General features: G+C 43.6%; 1 protein-coding gene across 6 annotated transcripts in view; it reads left to right on the plus strand.

Moving 5' to 3' along the window:
* LOC125351785 (kalirin) overlaps positions 1 to 21,156 on the plus strand; it is a 439,002-nt gene that overhangs the window by 267,753 nt on the left and 150,093 nt on the right. For all 6 annotated transcript variants that reach the window (XM_048346787.1, XM_048346788.1, XM_048346789.1 and 3 more), the window contains exons 7-9: positions 3,383 to 3,574; positions 5,867 to 5,998; positions 8,649 to 8,879. In XM_048346787.1, coding sequence (XP_048202744.1) covers positions 3,383 to 3,574; positions 5,867 to 5,998; positions 8,649 to 8,879 — 555 coding nt within the window. The remainder of the gene's footprint in view (positions 1 to 3,382; positions 3,575 to 5,866; positions 5,999 to 8,648; positions 8,880 to 21,156) is intronic.

Below are 21,156 nucleotides of genomic sequence, written 5' to 3' on the forward strand. Positions count from 1 at the left end.
TAATTGGTCGGCAGATGAAAAGGCATTTGAGGCTAGCAAAAGAGAATACAAGGGCCAGGAAGAAGGTTGAGGACTGGGGAATGAGTTGGTTGAAGAAGAAGGTAAAAAAGCCAAAATATCCACTCTTGCTTGCCATATCTCATGGACAAAGAACAGAGGTGTCAGTAGTCACACAGAAGATCCATATAATAGACTGTCCAAAGGCAGAGCAATATTATGAGGCCTAATGACTGTTCTGTAACCCTATTGTATTCGTGATCTTCACCTAAGTCTTTAAATCTTGCTCTTTTCTTTTTAATTACCAGAGTCCTTCCCTGCCATTCCTCCCTTCTTCATGCCTGCCATTGTACTCAGGAAACAACTGTTGTGTGTAGTACCTATTTGCCTATTTCTCTCAAGTTCTAGGGTGGAGAAAGAAGATGATGAATTTGAGCAATGAAACTTGCCTGTGGGCTCTGGAGGCATAGGGAAGAATAGTGAGCAAATCCATGAGTCAACATCCTGTTATCCCTCTATTGTGAGGGAAGCTGCTTCAACCCCTTTTGTGAGGCATAATTGTTAGTTTTAATAAGATATTTCCCTGCCCACTGATAAACACAGAACATTTACTGTGCTAGTCTCTAGAATGTGACATAACTCTGGCTGCTTGCGTGCATGCGTGCGTGTGTGTATGTGTGTGTATTTATTGAGCAGCCATGATCACAAGTTTAAGGGTTGAAGACCTATGAGAGCCAGCAGCCTCCCCACCCCTTTGAGTACAGGAAGCCCCTTCCCAGTATCTCTGCTAATGGCTCAGATCCCTTCCCTCAGAATCCTCACAATGACTTGCTTCATTTTGTTTTAAATTACAGTTATTTGAGGATTTGTTTTAAGTCTCAGCTGTGAACCCCTGAGGGCAGGGAGTGGGTGAGCAGGAATTCTGGCTCATTTTTCTTTGATCTCCTACAGCCCCCAATGCAGAACCTGGCCCATTCTCCATAAATATTTGAATGAGTGACAAGCTGTTAACAATCTCTAGAGGCAGCCACAGTGGGGCATCTCTAAGAGCTACAAAATTCACCTCCCCCGTTCTCTGAGTGGGAGGGGAGTGTAAACAGGCAGCGATGACCAAGGGCTGTCTGGGGACAGGGTAGTGTCCTGCTTACTGTTTTTCCTGAATCCTTTCTCCAGGGTAGAAAAACCAAGATTGAGTAGGTAAAGCTGGATAGACTGAGGGGTCCCAGGAATTGAATCAATTTAGGATAGCTCTGTCAGGCCCTGTCCATGTCCTGAGTACATCCCTTCAGCCTACCTACCCCTTGGGATGGGCTGGTGTGCTGATGGTTCCTATGTGAAATGACAACTTCTGGACATGGTAGCTCTTGGACCTTGGAATGTGCTTCGACTGTGAGTGGGTCAGGCAGGAAGTGCCAGGGACTTACTTTAAGAGGGACCATCAACCAATGCAATGGGACATGGTGCATAAATAACCCCAAATTCTTTACCCTCAGTAAGAAAGCTTGGGAGATGTGTTTTGTGGAGTCATTGTAAAAGTCTCCCAAGGAACCAAACCCAGATGCTCATAGCACTAGCCCATTAAGTAATATACCCCTTACATATTTTCCCTTCTTCTGTACTTCTGGGGAATGAGCCCAAGTTCTTGTCTCAAGGTCTGCTTTAGGGAGAACCTTAACTAAGACATTCATGACAGGAGCAGGAAAATTAAAAAAGTTTTAGCCTTATTCCCTTAGAAGGCAAAAGTATTAAAATCAGTACATTCTTTTCTTCTAAGTATGGTGGTTTTTCCCCCTATTAGTTCTATAAATAGAATTTAATTTTCAGTAGAATTTGTGTCCTAGCTCAGAAAACAGGGTTGGTAATCACTTCTGAATCTTTGAAAGATATTTATTTCATAACAATGGCCAGTGATACTCTAGCTCTATTAGGGAAATGCACAGTGTCCAGAAGGGTTCAAAACAGCTGGCATATGTGGGGGAGGGGGACTCATTAGACATCAGGATGAATTTGTGTTTAAGTACCTCACTTAACCTTTAAAACTTCCACAGAGACCTTTGAAATTAGGAGACCTTATCAACCTGGCCCAGGTTTGGGATGGAGTGCTTGGAGGTTGGGGACAGCTGAGATGAATGGGGAGCAGGAGGGAAGTAGGAAAGGAAAATAAAGAGCCTTCATTAAACCCACCCAGTATTAATGAACTACACCTGAGCTAATAGAGCCTAGAGAAAATGCTGTTACTGAAGGACATTTATTATCATTTGTGATTTGTACTACTGTTAAGAGTGAGAGTGTGTGAATAGCCTTCCTTCCCTGTCCTGCTGCAGGCAGACATTGTGTGATTCAGAAGAGCTCTCTGTGGATGCCACAATATTATTTGGCTGTTGTGACACCTCAGACAATTAATAGGAGGCAGCAGTTAAAAATAACCAGGATCTCTACTGTCTTGTGTTTATGGGGGTTTTCCTTTCTTTTCCTTCATGGAGAGGGCTTTTTTTTTCTTCTTTTTTCTGGCTTAGTAGGAAACACCACACACATGCTCATGAATTTTTTAATTGGCTAGCAAAGATGGGCCTGAATGTAAACAAAACACAAGATAAAAGGAGGCAGCAAGTCAACAGAGTCTACAGATGAATTTCAGAGACACCTATAGAAACCTTTTGGAATCAGTGGGGAAATGTTCTCAAGTCAAGCAGGGATAAGAAAGAGATCCACAAATTTTATTTTTAGTTTGGAAAAATGCTGTGGCTCCAAACATTGTCTTATGTAAGCCTCAGTACTGATGGCTAATGCCTCAGCTGTTTGGTCAGGGAGTGGAAAAATGGGAAGATGGGAAGACAGGAGAGGCATCTTTGGTCTGTGACAGGAAGATGTAGATTTTCCATGTTTCCTTTACCTTCTTTGGTAAGCAACATTGCCCTGTTGTAGAGGACATTAATCCTGGCAGTATAACTCTCACTTGTTAGCAAGAGTGATGTCTTCCTTGGCCTCCTTCAGTTTGTACCTTGATCTGATCCATTGTTTCCAAAGAATGCTCTTGGGAGTGCTGCACAACCCCCCCACCTTGAATGATTTCATAAGTTGGTTGTCAAGATTATGTAAGATAGTCCGTGTAAAGTGAATGTATTTATGTAGATTAATGGCACAAAATCTGTTCTGGTTTCCCAGAACGAAAGATCTCAGTTACTGCCCTTGCTATCTGCCAAGATTTTATGTCATAGAGAAAACTTTCCGTTGAGCCTGAAACAGATATAGCAGTATAGCCTGCACCAAGCTCTCTCAAACTTTGTACTGGGCAAATCCTTTCCCCAAATATTGGGCACAAAAGTGCCCCATGTTTGCCTTTTCAGCCTTTCCTACTGAGCATTCCCTCTCCTTTGCTTCTTAGAATGCCTATGTCAACATCAACCGCATCATGTCTGTGGCTTCCCGCCTTTCAGAGGCCGGCCATTATGCTTCCCAGCAAATTAAACAAATCTCCACCCAGCTGGACCAGGAGTGGAAAAGCTTCGCAGCTGCCCTGGATGAACGCAGCACCATCCTGGCCATGTCAGCTGTGTTCCATCAAAAGGCTGAGCAGGTAAGGGAGGTCCAAAGACTTGCTATGGGTGCTGGTGGTGGCTAGGGTACAAGGACAAGGGATGGCAGGAGCACAGTCCTCTTTACAAAGAGAGCCCCTGCTGTCACTACTAAAGAGCTACAGCAATAATCCAAGTTCTTCATTGTCACTGGCACCTCTTGGTGACCTTGTGTTTTCATAAGAGTGGATTCAAAATCTGTTAACATTTTGCTTGGTATGTGTGTGTGGCTAATCTCATAGGGCTGTTATAAGGCTATCACATGACCAATGAAATGTAAGGTGCCTCGTGTCAGAACTAAATGGTGGACATTACTATTTTATTGTCTGTCCTAGTATGTTTTGATTTTCCCCACCTTTGTTTCTCATCTGTAGCCTTCCCAGACACTAAACGTAAGTAAATGTTACACATCAACCTTACCTTTACACTTTGTGACAGGAATCTATCTCCTGTCTTTTCCTTTTTTGAAAGGTAGTGACCAGCTCCTTCTTAGGACCAGATGGATGTTGATGTCCAGTCTCCTGTCTTCCACTGTGTCACTGGCACACTTTACTCAAAGTTTATCCAGATTGGCAAGGAGACTCCGTGCTTCCCTCTTTGTCTCTGGCTTTTTCTCCTCAAGCTGACCATTGTATGAGAATGTTAGGAAACTCCTATCAGGGTATTACAGAGAAATCCCAAGGGCCTGGACAAAGCTTCTTTTCCCATGGATGATACAAGAATGTCAAATCACTCTCAGGTTCCTCTGGAAAGTAGTTACTGCTGGAGCAAAAAACCAACAAAGATACTTCTGAGATATCAGCAAGTACCTGAAATCCGATGCTGGATGGCACCTGGCCCTCTTCCAGAATGGCTGAGAGATGACCTAATGTGTCAAAAGACATACCAAATGGAAAACCAACCACAACAGCCAACAGTCCAGGGGCTGAGAGCTGTCAGTGACATCAAGACAAGCACTCAAGTCACTGTAGAAGAAAACAAAGGGCCCTGCTGGGGCTAGCTTTATTTAATATTTTCTGACTTGGATTGGCTTGGACCAGAAGCAATTTTATTTGTATCTATTTTTTTAATGCAGTTTCCTCAGGTACTACTAGTCCTTCAGGGAAACTCATAAACCATACCTCTATTTAGCTGGGGAGGGGGAAATAAAAACAAAAATGACTCAAGACCATTTTTTTCTATGCATTTATTTAGCAGCTCTTTATTGTTCTCCTATGAGCTATTCTAGGCAATGAGATAAAAAGGTATTTAGGCAATTAATTTAATAGAGCTGTGTACCCAGGCGAGGGGAATCACAGACATTCCCGACTGTTGGGTGAAGAATGATTTACATTTTAAAGGTATATTTTTCCACCCAGTAAATTTAAGTGATTTCAGATAGCTTGCCCTTTGTGCATGAAGATCCATAGTTTTCCACAGTTGTTAATTTGAATTTTTAAATAATATGGTATCTGTAAAGATCTGTGTCTATAGATCAGGTCTCAGAAGCCATTGCCACCAGAGACACAGCAAAATCTATCCTACCCTGTCTTTCCTATTCCTCCCTGCTCAGGGATCTGGCTCAAGTGGGAATCCTATCCAACCCCTGGCCAGGTGCTGATAGCTCATCCCTATAATCTTAGCTACTCAGGGGACTGAGATCTGAAGAATATGGTTCAGGCAGGAAAGTTTGTGAGACTTTAATCTCCAATTAACTAGCCAAAAGCTGGAAGTGGAGCTGTGGCTCAAGTGGTTAGAACACTGGCCTTAAGCAAAAAAACTAAGGGACAGCACCAGGCTCTGACTTCAAGCCCTGGTACTAGCAAATAAAACAAACACACATAAAAATAACCTTCTATCCCTTTGTGGCAACAGTCTCTACAGGGTCCCAGAGGCTAATGGCAATGCTGTGGAGGTGTTTGTTGCTTCTCTCTTCACATCTCAGGGTACACCCTATGAAGTATAGATGGGCAACAACCTCTCACTCCCCTTCATGCACTCTTCTGCATGACTGTGAGTGTGCACAGAGGCACAAGCCATTGTGTGTCCATGGCTGTGGTAAGTTGTGCACACCTGTAGTTAGTAATTGCTGGTAGGCAGAACCTCTTAAACACCAAGACTGTTTGTCCCACTCCCCAGTTGTATAATCTGTGTCTTTTCAGAAACTATGCTTCTCAAACAATAGTCTGAGTTGGTCGTCTTCCCACTGCAGAAGACTGTCAACAATCCTTATGCTTATTTCCAGGCTATCTGACACAAGTCACCCATTCTACACCCCAGTGTTCCTCACTTAACCTCTTGGCATCTCCTTTCAGTTCTTGTCGGGAGTGGACGCCTGGTGCAAGATGTGCAGCGAAGGTGGCCTGCCATCTGAGATGCAGGACCTGGAGTTAGCAATCCACCACCACCAAACCTTGTATGAGCAGGTGACCCAGGCCTACACGGAGGTAAGAACGGAGAGGGCAACCAGTGAGCTTGGGTAGGTGGGAGAGCCTTGCTTTGTAAGCTATGGAGTAGCCTGGATGAGTTAAGCAAAGCAATTTGCTTTCTCTCAGAGGTATGATTAGGAATCATCATCTGTGAACAAATCTGCAGGCAGAAGCAAATGCCATTGGAGCCATTAGCAGGGGCCGCTAATGCAGCTCATAAAAAAAAATAATAATACCAACTTTCTCACTAGAAGATCCAAAGGAAGATATGAGGTAGAGATCAGTGCACAGAAGCAGGATGCTGTTATGGATGTGAAAGACAAACAAGGCCTGTCCACTGAATAGCAAAGTGGAGGGTGCTTCGGTGTGAAAAGGGGGAAACCTCTTGACATTCCTGTTTGAGTAAAAGAAAAGGGACACACAGCTGCATCTGCAGGGACATTTGTAAGTAGATTGACTAGCTGGCATATGATCCAGGATGGAGCTGGGGGGGTTGAAAGAGATGGGAGGAGTAGAAGGACAGGTAAGGAGGGGAAGTGAATGTACTTCTGGCCTCTTGGGCAACATCAGTGGGAAGATTTCTTATCAAAGTTCCCAGACCATCAGACAATGGCAGTTGACGAACAGACTTCCAGGCCCCACTTCAAACTGGGCCAAAATGTCAGTATGTGGGACCTAGAACCTGTATTTTATTACCAACTGTCCCAAGTGAGTTTGTTGCTTGTTGAAGTGGCTTCTGGATAAGAGTAAGGCTTTTGCCTTAGAGTGAAAACTGGGTTTGACTCTGGGCTTTCCAGTTCTCTAGCTGTATGTTCTCACGCAGATGACTTTATCACACTGAGCCTCAGGTTCTTGTGTAAAGTAAAGGTGTGATAACTAATATCAGGGATTATACAGATGTGTGTATGTCTGTCTGTCAAAGTAGAAAGTACAAACAAGATTGAAATACTTACACTGTTTACACTCGTGAATGTGAGTATAATTAGACATACAAACAGCATTTCTTCCAGCTTTTACTCAGGCTCTAGCAGCATGGATCCTACAGGTTCCTCTAAGCCCACTTCTAAGGTCAGAGGTAGTAGGTACCCCTGCCTCCCACAGATGTGAAGACAGAGGGCTGGAACTCATGCCAATTCAGATTTCCAGGACTTGGCCCTCCATCTCTAAACACCTTGCCTGATAAGCCCAAAGAAAGTATTTACTGAATGGAGTTGTCCTGAGTTTGGCCATAGGACATTTGTCTTACATATCTGGAGAGCATGTATAAGCTACCTCCCCTGAAATAAGGTAAAGGAGATGGAATGGCAGGTATCAGGAGTGGAAGGTTTCCTCTACTACCTCAACTGCTATCCACTGTAGTGCTTCTCCAGTAGAGGTTAAACCCTTCCCCAGCCCAAGAGGGATTCTGTAGCCCCATAAGCTGGATTGCCAGTTGCCAGTATGATGTGTTCTGGACTCCCAGTGAGGCCTGCAGTCGGGAGGATGCAAGGTTGCAAACAATTTCTTGTTCACCATCATAGGGAGACCTGGAAACATGCCCCCTTTCTATTCTGCTGGTAGGCAGAGAAAATCACTTCAACTTCACATCAACTTTAGCTTTAACCAAATTAATTTGGTCACAGATATCTTGTCAATTCTGTAGTTTTGCATTGGGAAGGTACTCTTTACTGGGTACTCTGCCACTTGCAAAACCACTGGTACTGACCCTGGAATATTACTTTCCAGAATTTCTGGTGTCTCCAATTCCAATGGAAGGAAAAATAAGATGCCACTCCAACTATATAACCTCTGCAGGTGGAAGGTGGGAGACCCGGAGCATAATCAGAGCCTCCACAGTCTGTGTATATACTCTGTGTATTCAGGAAAGATGCTTGTCAGGAGAAAGAAGGTGGTTATATCCAGGGGAAAGACAGAGAAAAAATAGATGAAGATATGAGAACAAAATTGCAAGGAAATAAAGAGGAAAATATGAGATGGGAAAAAAGAAGCCAATACCACGTGCCTGTCTTTAAATCAAGCACCTTCCCTGTGCTAACTAATTCAATACTCCCACAACTGGATGAGGTAGTGCAATTGTCATTACTCTGACAGACAAGAAACAGGCTCAGAGCCTTTGATCACCCTAGTAGAAGTTTGATGCCAAATAGATAAAGCCAAAGAAGAAAGAGCAGGAGAGGTTTACAGTGGTGACATATTTACCTTCATTTATGTAATGAAGTTCTGCTGCTGATGCAGTCATTGAGTCACTCTGGATACTCATCAAGTACCTACTGTGTGCCAGATTCTGTCCCAGCACTAGAGACAGAGAGCAGAGAGCTGTCCTCAGGCAGCTAAAATTTAAGAGTGGAAAAGGCTCTCACAAACTGGCCAGCATTCCTATAAGCCTGGATGCTCTGCACCCCTCTCCCCTACCCCACCCCAGGGTTGTGGCTGGATATCCCAGCAGCTGTGACTGGCCAACACACTATGTGTGATGAGTTGGTGGGACTGAGATTCTCAGGCCTAATCAGGGACACCCCTTTACCCCCCGGCAGACTTCCCTCACCTCTTTCTGGGCCCTGAACTTATCTCCTTTTCCTAGGGGGGTGGGGTGTGTGTGTGTGTGTGTGTGTGTGTGTGTGTGTGTGTGTGTGTGTGTCTTTAACCTGAACTCCCTTCCCTCCTGCAGGTCAGCCAAGATGGCAAGGCACTATTGGATGTGCTGCAGCGCCCGCTGAGTCCTGGGAATTCCGAATCCCTCACTGCCACAGCCAACTACTCCAAGGCAGTGCACCAGGTGCTGGACGTGGTCCATGAAGTGCTGCACCACCAGCGGCGGCTCGAGAGCATTTGGCAGCACCGCAAGGTGCGGCTCCACCAGCGGCTCCAGCTCTGTGTCTTCCAGCAGGATGTACAGCAGGTAACAGGTTCTGCTCCTGTCTTCTTTCCCACAAAGCTGGTGATCAAGCCTGTGGGAGCCTAGGTTCATCAGAAGGTAAAGGACAATTTAGCCCCTAGCTACCACCCCACATCCTGAAAAAAATAACACAGAAAACACCAAACAAACAACCAAAAGACTCTTTAATCATATGCTTTTATTTTTGTTATTACTAAGGTGGTATACAAAGGGATTACAATTCCATACATCAGGTCATGAGTACAGTACTTCTTGGATAATGTCACCCCTTCCTTTGCTTTCCTCCCTATTCCCCTTCTCATCCCCGCCCACAAGTTACACAGTTCATCTTTTACATAGTGTATATTGAATACCATGACTGTTCATGCTGCTTTGTTATTTATCATTTTTCAGTGGGTGGGGGAGAGTAACTTGGGTTTTAAACTCAATGTCTTGCACTTGCTGAATATATGTTCTTCCAGTTGAGCCATAACCCCAGTCCTCCCTTAAAAAAACAAAAAACAAAAAAAGACAAACCAAAAACCTTTTATAGTTACTTTTGAGGTAGGGTCTTAACACTTTTCCCCCAGGCTGGCTTCAGACCATGATTTTCTTACCTCTGCTTCCTCTGTAGGTAGGATTACAGATGAATCACTATACTCACCTTGTTTGTTGAGATAGGGTCTCACTTTTTGTAAAAGTTGGCTGCAAACTGCAGTCCTTCTTTTGTCTACTGCCTACTGCTGGACTTACGAGCAGTTTTCAGATTTTTTTTTTTGAGACAGCTTTTTACTGTATAACTCAGGCTGGTCTTGTGATACACTTTCATGTTGGTGAGCTTGACTCCCATGCAGCAAGTGTGACTGCTAGGTGATTTAGGGGCTGTCAGAGTTGGACCCTACCTGACATGAACTCACTTGTCTATCCAGGGACAAGGTATCCTGCCCAAGTGAAAGTGACATGATATACAGAGTCTTTCAGATTTGCTGACTAAGCTGGGCCTGCAAGGGCATATTTAAAACATGGGTTGTTTTTCCCTGTGTGGTCCATGAGTAGAGGTTACTTCTGTCTTTATCTGTTTTTCTATATTATTACTTCAGTTGTGGCTTTTCCTTCACTGAGGATGGTAGACAGCCTTGCCATAAATGCCCTCTAATCAGGGACACCCCCTTCCCCCCAGGCAGACTTCCTTCACCTCTTTCTGGGCCCTGAACTTATCTCTTCAGAGGAAAGGCCCATTCTTTACACCTTGCACTTTCTATTTCTCTGCCCTTGGGGACTCTGGGGGCTTTGTGCAGAGGACTTCGGTGGGAAGGGCCAGGTAGGAGCTGGGTAAGATCTCAGCTGTCTCCCTCTGAGTTTTCTGCAGGAGGAAGGCCACAAACACCTATTTACATGCTATTCTGTGGTCACCATGTAATTTCAGGATTGTACACATGAAATAACAAGCCACTCCACTTTCATTTTTCTGTGCTACTGACCAGATATAATCCCAAAGTGTAGCAGGATAGACCTGGAAAAGCGAGATCCCATGTATGTCTTCACTTCTGTTGTTGGGAGGGACCCTGTGCTAGGTGACATGCAAGATAGGAGATGTCCTTATCACTGTGACAGTTTTCTGCCATACAGCTGATTCCAGACATAGAGGAGACTCTCCTGAGTCTCCTGAGACTCCCTAACTCCCTTACAATGTCCCTTTCTGATTGGGGTGGGATGGAGTCATCAGAGGGGCACCTCAGCTTCCAGATAGGCCATTGCTCATGTACTACCCAGCTCTGACACCCTTGCAGGGCCAGCGGGATGAGAGAAGCAAATGAGTCAGTTGTCTGCTCCTGCCATCTGGAGCCATCCAGACAAATACATCATCCTGAGCACACAGAGCAAAGGGGCTTGCGTGATTGAGACCAAGCAAGGTACCAGCCTCACAGGGACAAAAGAGTGGGCGTGTCTACTTCTGTGAACTCTCTATGACTCCCTGAAATGATCCTAGCCACAGACTGGAATAGTGGATAGCACTGTCTGCTGGACTCCTCTCTCCTTCTGTTCTTAGGGCTGTAGCCCCAAGCTGGAGAGTAGCAGACCAGATGCAAGGATGGGCAGGGTAAAGGCTTTCCAAGCCATGCTTAGGTTCTCAGGAATCAGCTGTCATCAGACTTCTCTGTGAGTAGGTGACATCTTCACTAAAATGAAGAAAAGGCATGATAAAACTACATGTATGCCTATTCTGCACTGTGCTCTTAAAAATGAGAGCCTTTCGATTCATCACATTGTCAGCACTGTGCAAAAGCCAGCAGAAGATTAGAAAGTAGATGGTGTGAGGGAGGATTTGAATGTTCTGTGAGAACCAAGCTCCCAGGATGGTTCATTTCATTGTTCTTTCAGAATATGTGAATGAGATCTCTAGGAGCAAGAATGTGTTCACCCCTTTCTTTACTTGCTCACTCTGCTGCTGACACTGGAACAAATGGAAGGAAACCTGTGGGAAAGAGGATGAACTAACCTTGTCATGGGTCTCCATTGCTTTCCTGACACCTAACCATTGTATTCAACGGATGTTAGAGCTGTGCTTTATTGGTCATTGAACTCACACACTTAAGAGTAGAGTGAAAGATTAGATCTTTGGTCTCCAGACTCCTAGCTGTGTATGAGACTATTCTAGTTTTTAGGATCACATGATGACAAAAGTCACTTTTCTGCTTCATGCTCCCTTTGTCCAGTGTGTGTGTGTGGTTGTGGGTATGTGAGAGAGAGAGAGAGAAAGAAAGAAAGAGAAAGAGAGAGAGACAGAGACAGAGAGAGGAGAGCAATCTTGATAATATGTCCACATTCGTGTCACCATAATTTATGAACTGTGTTGCCTCATTTCATCTAGTATCTCCTTGAGAATAGAAACCAGGGCTTCTTCCTCTCTGGGTCCCTTACAGCTCCTAGCTGTGTCTGCATGAGTCTGGGGCTCTCATTATGTATTCTGAGTAGAGCTGAGATTATCAGAAAATCCCAGCATCTTTTACTTCTTCTGAGTGGATATCACTCAGCCCTCCTTTACAATCCATCCAGTCATTGCTTTGCTGCTGAGTATCTGGAGTCCACCTGTGAGAACTGTAATGTGGCTGTTTGAGGTTCCAAGTGTTTACAGCCAATGCAGAGGTCAAAGGGACATAACCTCAGAGTTCATGCAGCACTGTGGCACTCATCAATTACTTAGCAAATTCAGGCTTCTACCATGGGCCTGGTATTGCACTGTGAAGTGGCAAGGTGCCTGGTTAGATAGAATGGCCTAGGACAATCACACTTGATGTTATAAAGAACAAGTCTACCAGAGCATGCCAATCAGCACCTAGATAGAGCATGGATGGGACAGTTCTAGGCAAAGGTGTGAGAAGTCTGAGTTCATGCTTTGGAAAAGGAGAGAATTAGTTGGAGCATCCATATAGTCTGGGCCCAAAACACTTAAGTGCATTTGGGATCCAGAGACGCTTACTGAAGTAGCCTCTGGGAAGACAGTGTACAAGCATCAGTATCCACATCAATGCAGACTCTCAGACAGAGGCTGCCTCTGGAGTGAGATAGCTTAGTGTAAATCCTGTTCCAATATATGTTGTCTGTGGGACCAGCAGACCATGCACAAATCGCCAGAACTCAGAGTACTTCCATTTCTTCAGCTGTAAAACAGGACCACTGTAACAATACCTGGCTCATGAGATGCAGTGATGCAAGAACAGCTCCTGCCTGCCTAGCACATAGTCAAATCCTGTTGTTAATCTCATCCTCTCTGAGTGGTCCTTGAGCGCCCCCTGGTGCTTGTGCTGTTGGGGGCTTCCAGCCTGAGCCTGCTGTTCGTACAGCTGCTGTATAGGTTGGCTGATTCCATTTCATTCAATGACAAAATCTTGGAGCCATCAAGGACTGAAAAAGCATCCAGTCTAACTTGCTATACAGTTGAGGAAATTGAAGCCCAGAGATGTCAAGTAGCTTGGCCACAACCGCACGGTGATCATGCCGGGACCAAAAGAGAGGTCTTCTGAGCTGCCAGTCCAGGTGTCCCAGGAAATGTCACAGGATAGAAGCAGAGAGACAGAAAAAGGAGTAAAAGAGATAGGAAGACACATTGACATGGGAAGGGGACAGATACATCCCTTCAACTCACCAAGCAGAGAAAGAAGGGGTGGGAAATGAATGGGTGAAGAAAGACTGTATCCAGAGGGCAAATAAATATAGATGAGGAGGGAGGAGAAAGGGAAGGGGAAGAGAAAGGGAAAGATAAGAGAACCAGAGACTCTTGTTGGCAGGAAGCAAGCTAGCTTCTGCCTTCTCACCTATTGCCAATTCGGGAGTAGGTCTAGCCCAGGTGGGAACATATTACCCTTTAAGATTCAAATCAGAATAAAGCAGGGCGGTACAAACTGAAGATACAGGCCAGTGGAAAAGAGATTCCACTTAAACATCTGCTGCCTGACACCTTTCCCTCTCAACGGGTATATTCTCAGCTTTTTCCTCTTTGCTGTGAATGGGGATGATAGAAATTTCTTGAGGGTAAAACTGGAATTTAGAGTCATTAAACTGAAGAGAGGACTGGATAGGGCATACTTGCCATACTATTACTACTGGAATGATTTTCAGTCCTATTGTTTTTCCAGCTTAGGAACGCAATTTCCAGTTCAGAATGGTACTGAGCAATAGCCAATAAAGCACTCAGCCTATCTCCACCTCCTGTCTGCTTTTCTCCCTAACTCCTCTGCTTCCCCTGCGAGCCAAATGGCAAATCTAAGCCCAGTAGACCATATTTATGGTGGGAAGAACCAAGAGTAATTGGGTGTTTCCTTTTCCTGAGAGATGTAAATTGCAGTCTGTTTTCTTTTCTTTCTTTTTTGCTTAGCCAAAACAACTATTTTCCTAGTACTTCTGCAGGCCATCTTGCTCTGCCTCCTACTTCTTTCTTACCCTCATTTTTTTTGCAAGAATATGTAACATGTTTTGGAATACCTACTGTGTGCAAGGCCGTGTTACAGGTTAGAGTCTTTGCCCTTGAGAGTAGACATGCATATACCTGAGGGACTTACAAATAGCACATGGCTGTCTGGTTTCTGGGCCAAAGAAGCCAAAGAACAACGAGCTGATGGAGCCAAGAGTTCCCTCTGAGGGGGTGAGATTTGTATTGGTCCTTGGAGCATAGATGGAAGTAGGAGTGGGGTTCATAGGGAAGGCTGGGAAGCAGAGAGTTGAGCTACAGACATAAGGAAAAGGGAAATCGGAATTCTTACTGTAGGCAGTGGCAGTAGGAGGTGTATCTGGAAGGAGATGGGCATGATCATGGTGGTGTGAGAGGAGGGCCTATGTCCTCCATTAGAGAGAATGTATTATATTTAAACAGTCTAATCAGGGGAGCTACTAAGGGAGAAGTGATTTCAGCATTTATCTATTGTGGTGTGTTAGCACTTAGAATTGGTGAAAATTAATATTAAAGTTCATAGTTCCTGTTCTACAAATGAATCTCATCTGCTTCCACTAGTTTCTCTGGAGCCTCATGTGGAAAATTATAGCTTTTACTGTGTTGATCTTGCTTGCCAAAGAATGTCTGTCTGAAAGGGATTTGAGAGTGATTTTTTTTTAATAGCTCGAGATAGTCCATCTTTTACTAGCTATAGTGACTCTAACTTCTTAATCATGCTAAACCAGTTTGGATGTTGTATAATTCAGCTGACAGCTTTGCATGATAAAAATGAGCATTCTCAGAATGATTAGTAATAAAAAGTAACCAGAATGATGATGAGTCTGGAAGTTAACTCTTCCAGGAAACATTCAAATGAGCAAGGACAGGCTTGGGAACTTGTGTATCCTCTGAAATGAGAGAATGCCCACATGGGACCCATCTCTGGCATTTAAAGCAGACTGGTTATTTGGTGCATACTTTCAGAAGGAGACTTGAACATCAGAGGGCAGACTGGTTCCAATCCTAATATTCTAGTACAAAGACTAAATGTACCCATAAATGTTATATTGTTCAAAGCTGTGAATAAATACCATCAAACATCTACCTAATCCTTTTTCTTGTGTTTTCTGATTTAATCTAACAGCACTATGGGGGCAGGTAACTGAAGGTAATCATTTGGGCCTCACTATTCTTTTTTTTTCTTTTTTTGGTGCCTGTCCTGGGGTTTGAACTCAGGGCTTGGATGCTATACTGTCTGCCTCTGAGCTATTTTGCTCAATGCTTGCGCTCTACCACTTGAGCCACAGCTCCACTTGCAGCTTTTTTTTTGTAGTTAATTGGAGACAAGAGTCTCACAGGCTTTCCTGTCTGGTCTGGCTTTGAACTTCAATCCTCAGAACCCAGCCTTCTGAGTAGCTAGGATTACAAAAGTGAGCCACCACTTTTCATTTTTAAATTTTTCTTTTTTTAATTAATTAGTTAATTAGTTAGTTTATCTGTTAGGGCTTGAACTTAGGACTCTAAGGTCTCACTTGACTTTTGCATTCAGGGCTGGTGCTCTACTACTGGAGCCACACCTCTCCTTCCAGTCTTCTGCTGATTAATTGGAGGTAAAAGTCTCATGAACTTTTTGCCTATGTGACTTCAAACTGTGATCCTCAGATCTCAGCCTTGTGAGAAGCTAGGATTATAAGCATGAACTACCAGCACCTGGCCCCACTTTTCTAATGTGTAATTTTAGGCACAGAAAGAAAGGTAAGTAAACCTATCTAGAGCCGCACAGTTAGTGGCAGGTCAGGGAATCTAACCCAAGTCCACCTGATATCAAACTCTATCCTCTTAGACTCTCCATTATGCTGTAGTATTATGCTGGGTGATGAGAATAAAAGAGACATCTCTGACCTTTGGTTTATAATTTCATGCTAGAATATCACTAGTCAAAGGACCTTTGGAGATTACTTGGTCCAAAGGATGAGATTTGTGGCTAATCATATAGCTACTGCCAACCTCAGATGGATTTTCAAGCTACCTGTGCCACGGAGACAGTCATACTCATACTCTAATGCCTTCCCATCTTAAAAATTATCTTCTACAGTTATTTATCTCTAACAGAAATTACCCTAAAATAGTAAACACACATTGTCATGTATTTTTCATTGTCATAGTTATACGACTCTGGCTTGTTGATACTGTTCTTTGTGGTATCTATCTTGAATGGTTGCCATTTGCCCATGGTAGTAATCAGAAATATTAAAGTTCTCAGTTAAGTGTTTTGATAATCCAGACACTCAAATGAATAAATGATCTGATGAGTGATCGAGGGTTCTTTGGGCAGTGTGAGATCCTGTAAAGAGTGCAGGGTTGAAACTTAGCTGAGTCTAGTAAGGGGTGGAGGGAAGACTGGTAGGATGGCTTTCTGATGGGATTGACGGTAGGGAAACATTCTCATCTGCCCCTGTTATGTCTGCCTCTCAGAGGAACTCCTGGATTCTTTCCTGTGGTAAGACGCTGGTATTCAGATCAATGAGTTCCATTCTTCTCCATGTGTTCATCAGCATCTGCAGATAGAAGCTTGCTCCTAATACCTTTTTCCTAGCTCCCTATTTCCCACCTTTCACCCACCACTGTACTCTGCCCTACCTCCTGTGTCTTCCTGACTTCCCTTCCCTGCCATTGTCCCATTGCCTTCTCCAAGGGTGTTTACTTTGATAGTTGTTTTTCTCCTTTCCTGTCCTTTTTTTCCTCTTCTCTTTTTTATTCTTTTCTTTTTTTCTTCTCTTCTTTTTTGTTTTCTTTTCTTTTTTTCTGTGCTAGGGGATTGAACCTGGAGCTTTGGACATGCTAGGCAAGTGCTGTACTACTGAACTATATCCTTAGCCCTTACTTTGCTTTTTCTGAACACAACTCTGTCCTGACTGAAGAACTGTCCTTCCAAACCAAGCACCTTCAAGGAAGGACCAGATACCCACCTCTGGCAAGTGTGGGGTATTGGTAGTAGTGAAGGAGGCAGTAAGACGAATAAATCTCTTTCCAGAAGTTACTGAGCCTTGGGGCTTTCTTGATCCATAATTAATTTTTAAATGTTTTTTAACATCCTCCATCCCTTTTTATTATCACACTAATGAGCAACCTGACAGTTACCAGTCCAGTTCACCTCCTGGTTCACTTCCAGAGCCTTGACTTACCAGGCTAAAGGAGAAAGGATTTATATGTTATTGCTAACAGGACCCAAAGGAGGATTTTTAGCAGAGGAGAGTTATATGATCAAAGTGAAATTAGCCATTAGGTGGCTAGGATGAAATGAAGAGGGACTGGAAGCCACAGTCACATCGTGTGGTCATAGAGCATGAACAAGGGCAATGGGATAGGATGGAGCTGAGAGCATTATTTTTTTAAATTTTTCTTTATTGTCAATGTGAAGTGTTCCTATTTTTTTTAATCCAGGCGATTTTAGCCTCCCTAATGTTCAGAACTTCTGACAAGCATTTCAGGCCTTACTGAGAAGTGTGGTGACTCATAACCTGACATCAAGCACCAGGCTGAGGAGGTTCTCCCAGTGAGGCATCAGGTACCCCAGCCTCACCTCTGTTGCAAGGAAACAGTACAGGTTGCCTGAAATGTTGGAACTCAGGTAGTGGGAAGAGCTGAGAGTTGGGGGTTGTCTAGACTCTCCCTGGGCTCCTACCTACCTAACATCAAGACAAATGACTATAGCTAGCAGGAGAGACCATATACCTGCCAATGAATTTTAGTTCAGCCTTCTCAGGAAAAGAATGGCTTCTCCTGTCACAGCAAGACATTTATTTTCACCAAAAGAGGGGACAGAAAAAGAGTTGCTGGTAATTGGTCATTTCAAGTGGCATCTATGTACTCTCAAATTACAGCCTAGCAGGAGCTGGATGTTCCCCTAGCTGTTCTTTCTCAGAACCAGTGCTCAGTGTGCTGGTGAGTAGACAGGAACAATGATTTGATGGACTTTGCTGGGTACTCTTGCACATTGTGTGTACTTGAGCCTTTAACAGCCAAATGTGTGACAGACGCCTGATGGCACATAAATGCTTGTTCATTGCTCTCAGAATGATGACTTTCTAGATGGGTAGGCTGTGGAGCTGGGGTGTTGGGAGATCGATGTTGAAAGGGAGGAGATCTCAATGTACTTAAAGTACCAGATGCCTTGTTTATTTGACCATGGATCAAATTATGATGGAAGATTAATAGCTTAGTTTGAGCAAAGTTGTTTATCAGAGAAAGCAATGAAATAATCAGGGATGAGATTCTGTACCCATTCTGTTTGTAATGTCTCCATTTCTTTTGTTGTGTTTACCTTTTATCATATAAGTGGTGCTAGGTCAGACATGCTGAGTTCACTTACTCATTTATTCAGCAAGTGTTCTTTGAGAGTACAACAGTGATCCAAACAAAGTCCCTTACACTCTGAGGCAGAAATAAAACATCATCCAAACAAAGTATAGACACATCTTTCACAACTACTCTGCCTTGAGTAGAATGCCGAATGAATATGTCATGGGGAGAGATTTAAGAAGCGGGCCTAGACCCATGGGACAGGCTTAGGTCCTTAAGACTAGGATGGCCTTTCACTAATTTGGTTGTACCTAATGCTCATTGACCAGACATGAACAATAGTTCTCATCCAAAGGATATTCCCTTCCTCCTTAATTACTAGAAAGGATTGTCTCCTGTCCCAGAAGAGCATTCGGTCTTGATTGGAATAAACACAATTAGACTCAGAAGAAATGGTGTTCGTAATGGATGTTAGATTGGCTACCAAATCTGTTTCAGAATGTCACTCTTGGAAAAGGTTATACTGGGGGAAAAAAAACAATTTCTTGTTGAAACATTATGGCAGGAGAAAGGAGCAAGCATATTACAAGTTGTTCTAAGGCTGGCTGACTGCTGCAGTGATAGATCTGCATTGGCCTGATATGGCAGCATGGAGTGGCTAGCTTTTCCCAAGACAGGTAGAGCAGGAGCATCAGCCACATCTACATGTGATTATTTATGGCCATGCGTATTTCTTGTTTATTCATTGAGCACAAGGAGAAAAATGCTTTGCAGAAGAGGAGAAGATGATGCCATATAAAAATCAGTACTTCTTTCATTGCCCTAGGAATCCACATGGGGCAATTGGGCATGGGAGTGAGGGTTACACAGAGAATGTTGAATGCAGACTGTGAGTCGTGCTAAGAGTTACAGTGGGAATATGATAAAGCAGGTGATACCAACCTACAGGTGAATGCTAGCGGGATCAGTTTGCATTGAGTTCATTTGCAGCTGTGTTGAGTAGTCACTGTTTTGAGTACTGTGCTGTGCAGTAGGAGTGCAAGGGGTGAGAGACAGGCCTGTGGTTCATAATTCTGGTTTGGGCACAGCCAGAGAACAACAGCCTCTCCTCGCCCCCCTCCCTCGCAACCTGGATGGGTTATTAAAGAATAGAGGATTTCCAGAGCCAGTGATTCTCACAGTCCTTGTATTTACAGTAGATTGAATATGTCCACCTGGACGGCTGCTCTCTACTAAGGGGAGGATAGAGCTTAAAGGATGAATAGGGAGCAGACTGGGAAGTAGGTTTGGATATGAACATGGAGAGTTCCCATGAAGGGGAAGTAGTGAGGGCAAAACTCAAGACAGAATCAATATTCCGAGTGAGACCATTGGAGCTGGGCATGTTCCATGGGATCAGCCACCACAGTGGGTCTTACAGACTTTGTATGTCAGGTTATTAGGCTACTGAAAAGCTATACCACAGTGCAAAGGTCTTGCAAGAATGCAGGAGTTGGGGGCTAGGGAAGTGGCTCACACCACTTACCTAGGTGGAAACCAGGAGGATCACAGTTCAAGGCAAGCCTTGGCAAAAAGTTAGGGAGATTCCTATGTCAAGCAGCAAGCCTAGCATGGTGGTTCACTTCTATAACCCTGACTACATGGGAGATATGAGTAGGAGAATTCTTACTTCAAGGTGGGCCCTAGGAAAAACAGAACAGGAGACCCTACCTGAAAGGTAACTAAAGCAAAAGGAGTTGGGACAATTACTTAAGTGACAGAGTGCCTGCTTAGCAAGTGTTAGAACTTTAATTCAAACCTCGGAAATAATACAAAAAAGTAGAATTAAAATACTTACTTATATAGCTATAGTATGTTCATTTAAGTATGAGACTGTGTTTTGTTTTTGTTTTGTGCCAGTAGAGGGGCTTGAACTCAGGGCCTGCGTACTCTCCCTTAGTTTTTTAGTTCAGTGTTGACATTCTACTGCTTGAGCTATAGCATCACTTTTGGCTTTTTGGTGACTAATCAGAAGTAAGAATCTCATATACTTTAATCCCCTGGCTGGCTTTAAACTATGATTCTTAGATCTCAGTCTCCTGAGTAGTTTTAGGATTACAGGCGTGGGCCACTGGCACCCAGAGAGCCTGTGTTTTTAAAATGGATTTGTTGTCTTCTTTTTTTTTAAACTAATATAAACCAACTAGAGTAATAATCATTTCTTTTCAAGCCTCAGTATATAAACTACGTAAACTAAGTGCACTGCCTGTCAGATCAGATTAACAGCTACCACTGGAGATTGTTCTCCATTTAAATTCAGGGTACAACTATCATTTATTTAAAAACAAAACAAAACAGAGTATGAAGGTAGAATTCAAGAAATTTTTCTTAGGGAAAAAAAAATCTGTCTCTGTGCTACCACTCCTTACTCATGTGCTTCTGTTCCAATGACTGCTTCTATCTGTGACCCAGTTATTCAACTCAGGCTCCCAGAAGTCACCTTGTCACTTGCCCTTGTATCACCTCAACATCCAATCACCAAATTGTGGCAGTTCTTTCCCCAAACCTATTTAAGGGACACTGCCATTAGCCTTGTCTGAGTCACTACCACCTGTTGAAGGAATTATGGTTGTCACCTCCTGTTTTTCAACCTACTTTTGCCTCCCTCCGTCCAGTTGATTCTCTCCATAACATCAGAGTAGTATCTTGAAGTAAGGAACTTGGTGTGTCTCTCTTATTTTTTTTAATTTAATGTTATTGTCAAGGTGATATACATAGGGGTTACAGTAACATATGTAAGGTAGTAAATACATTTCTTGTCATACTTGCTACCTCCTCCCTCATTTTTCTCCTACTTTCCAGTATGTCTCTCGTCTTTGGAACCTTTCAGTGGTTCCCAGGATGGACACTTGAATCACTCATTCAACATACCATTTCTTGCTTACTACCCTACTGCTCTCATCAATTTCTATTTTAGTTAAGTCTTGCTCTCTCTCAGATTTCAGCTAAACCTCCCTTCTTCAGAGGGGCCTTCCCTGACTCTCCAGCCAAGATGCATCTGATCGTTGGTACTTTTCATCTGTGTGATTA

Source organism: Perognathus longimembris, chromosome 5 (genome assembly GCF_023159225.1).
Source record: "Perognathus longimembris pacificus isolate PPM17 chromosome 5, ASM2315922v1, whole genome shotgun sequence".
Lineage (NCBI taxonomy): Eukaryota > Metazoa > Chordata > Mammalia > Rodentia > Heteromyidae > Perognathus > Perognathus longimembris.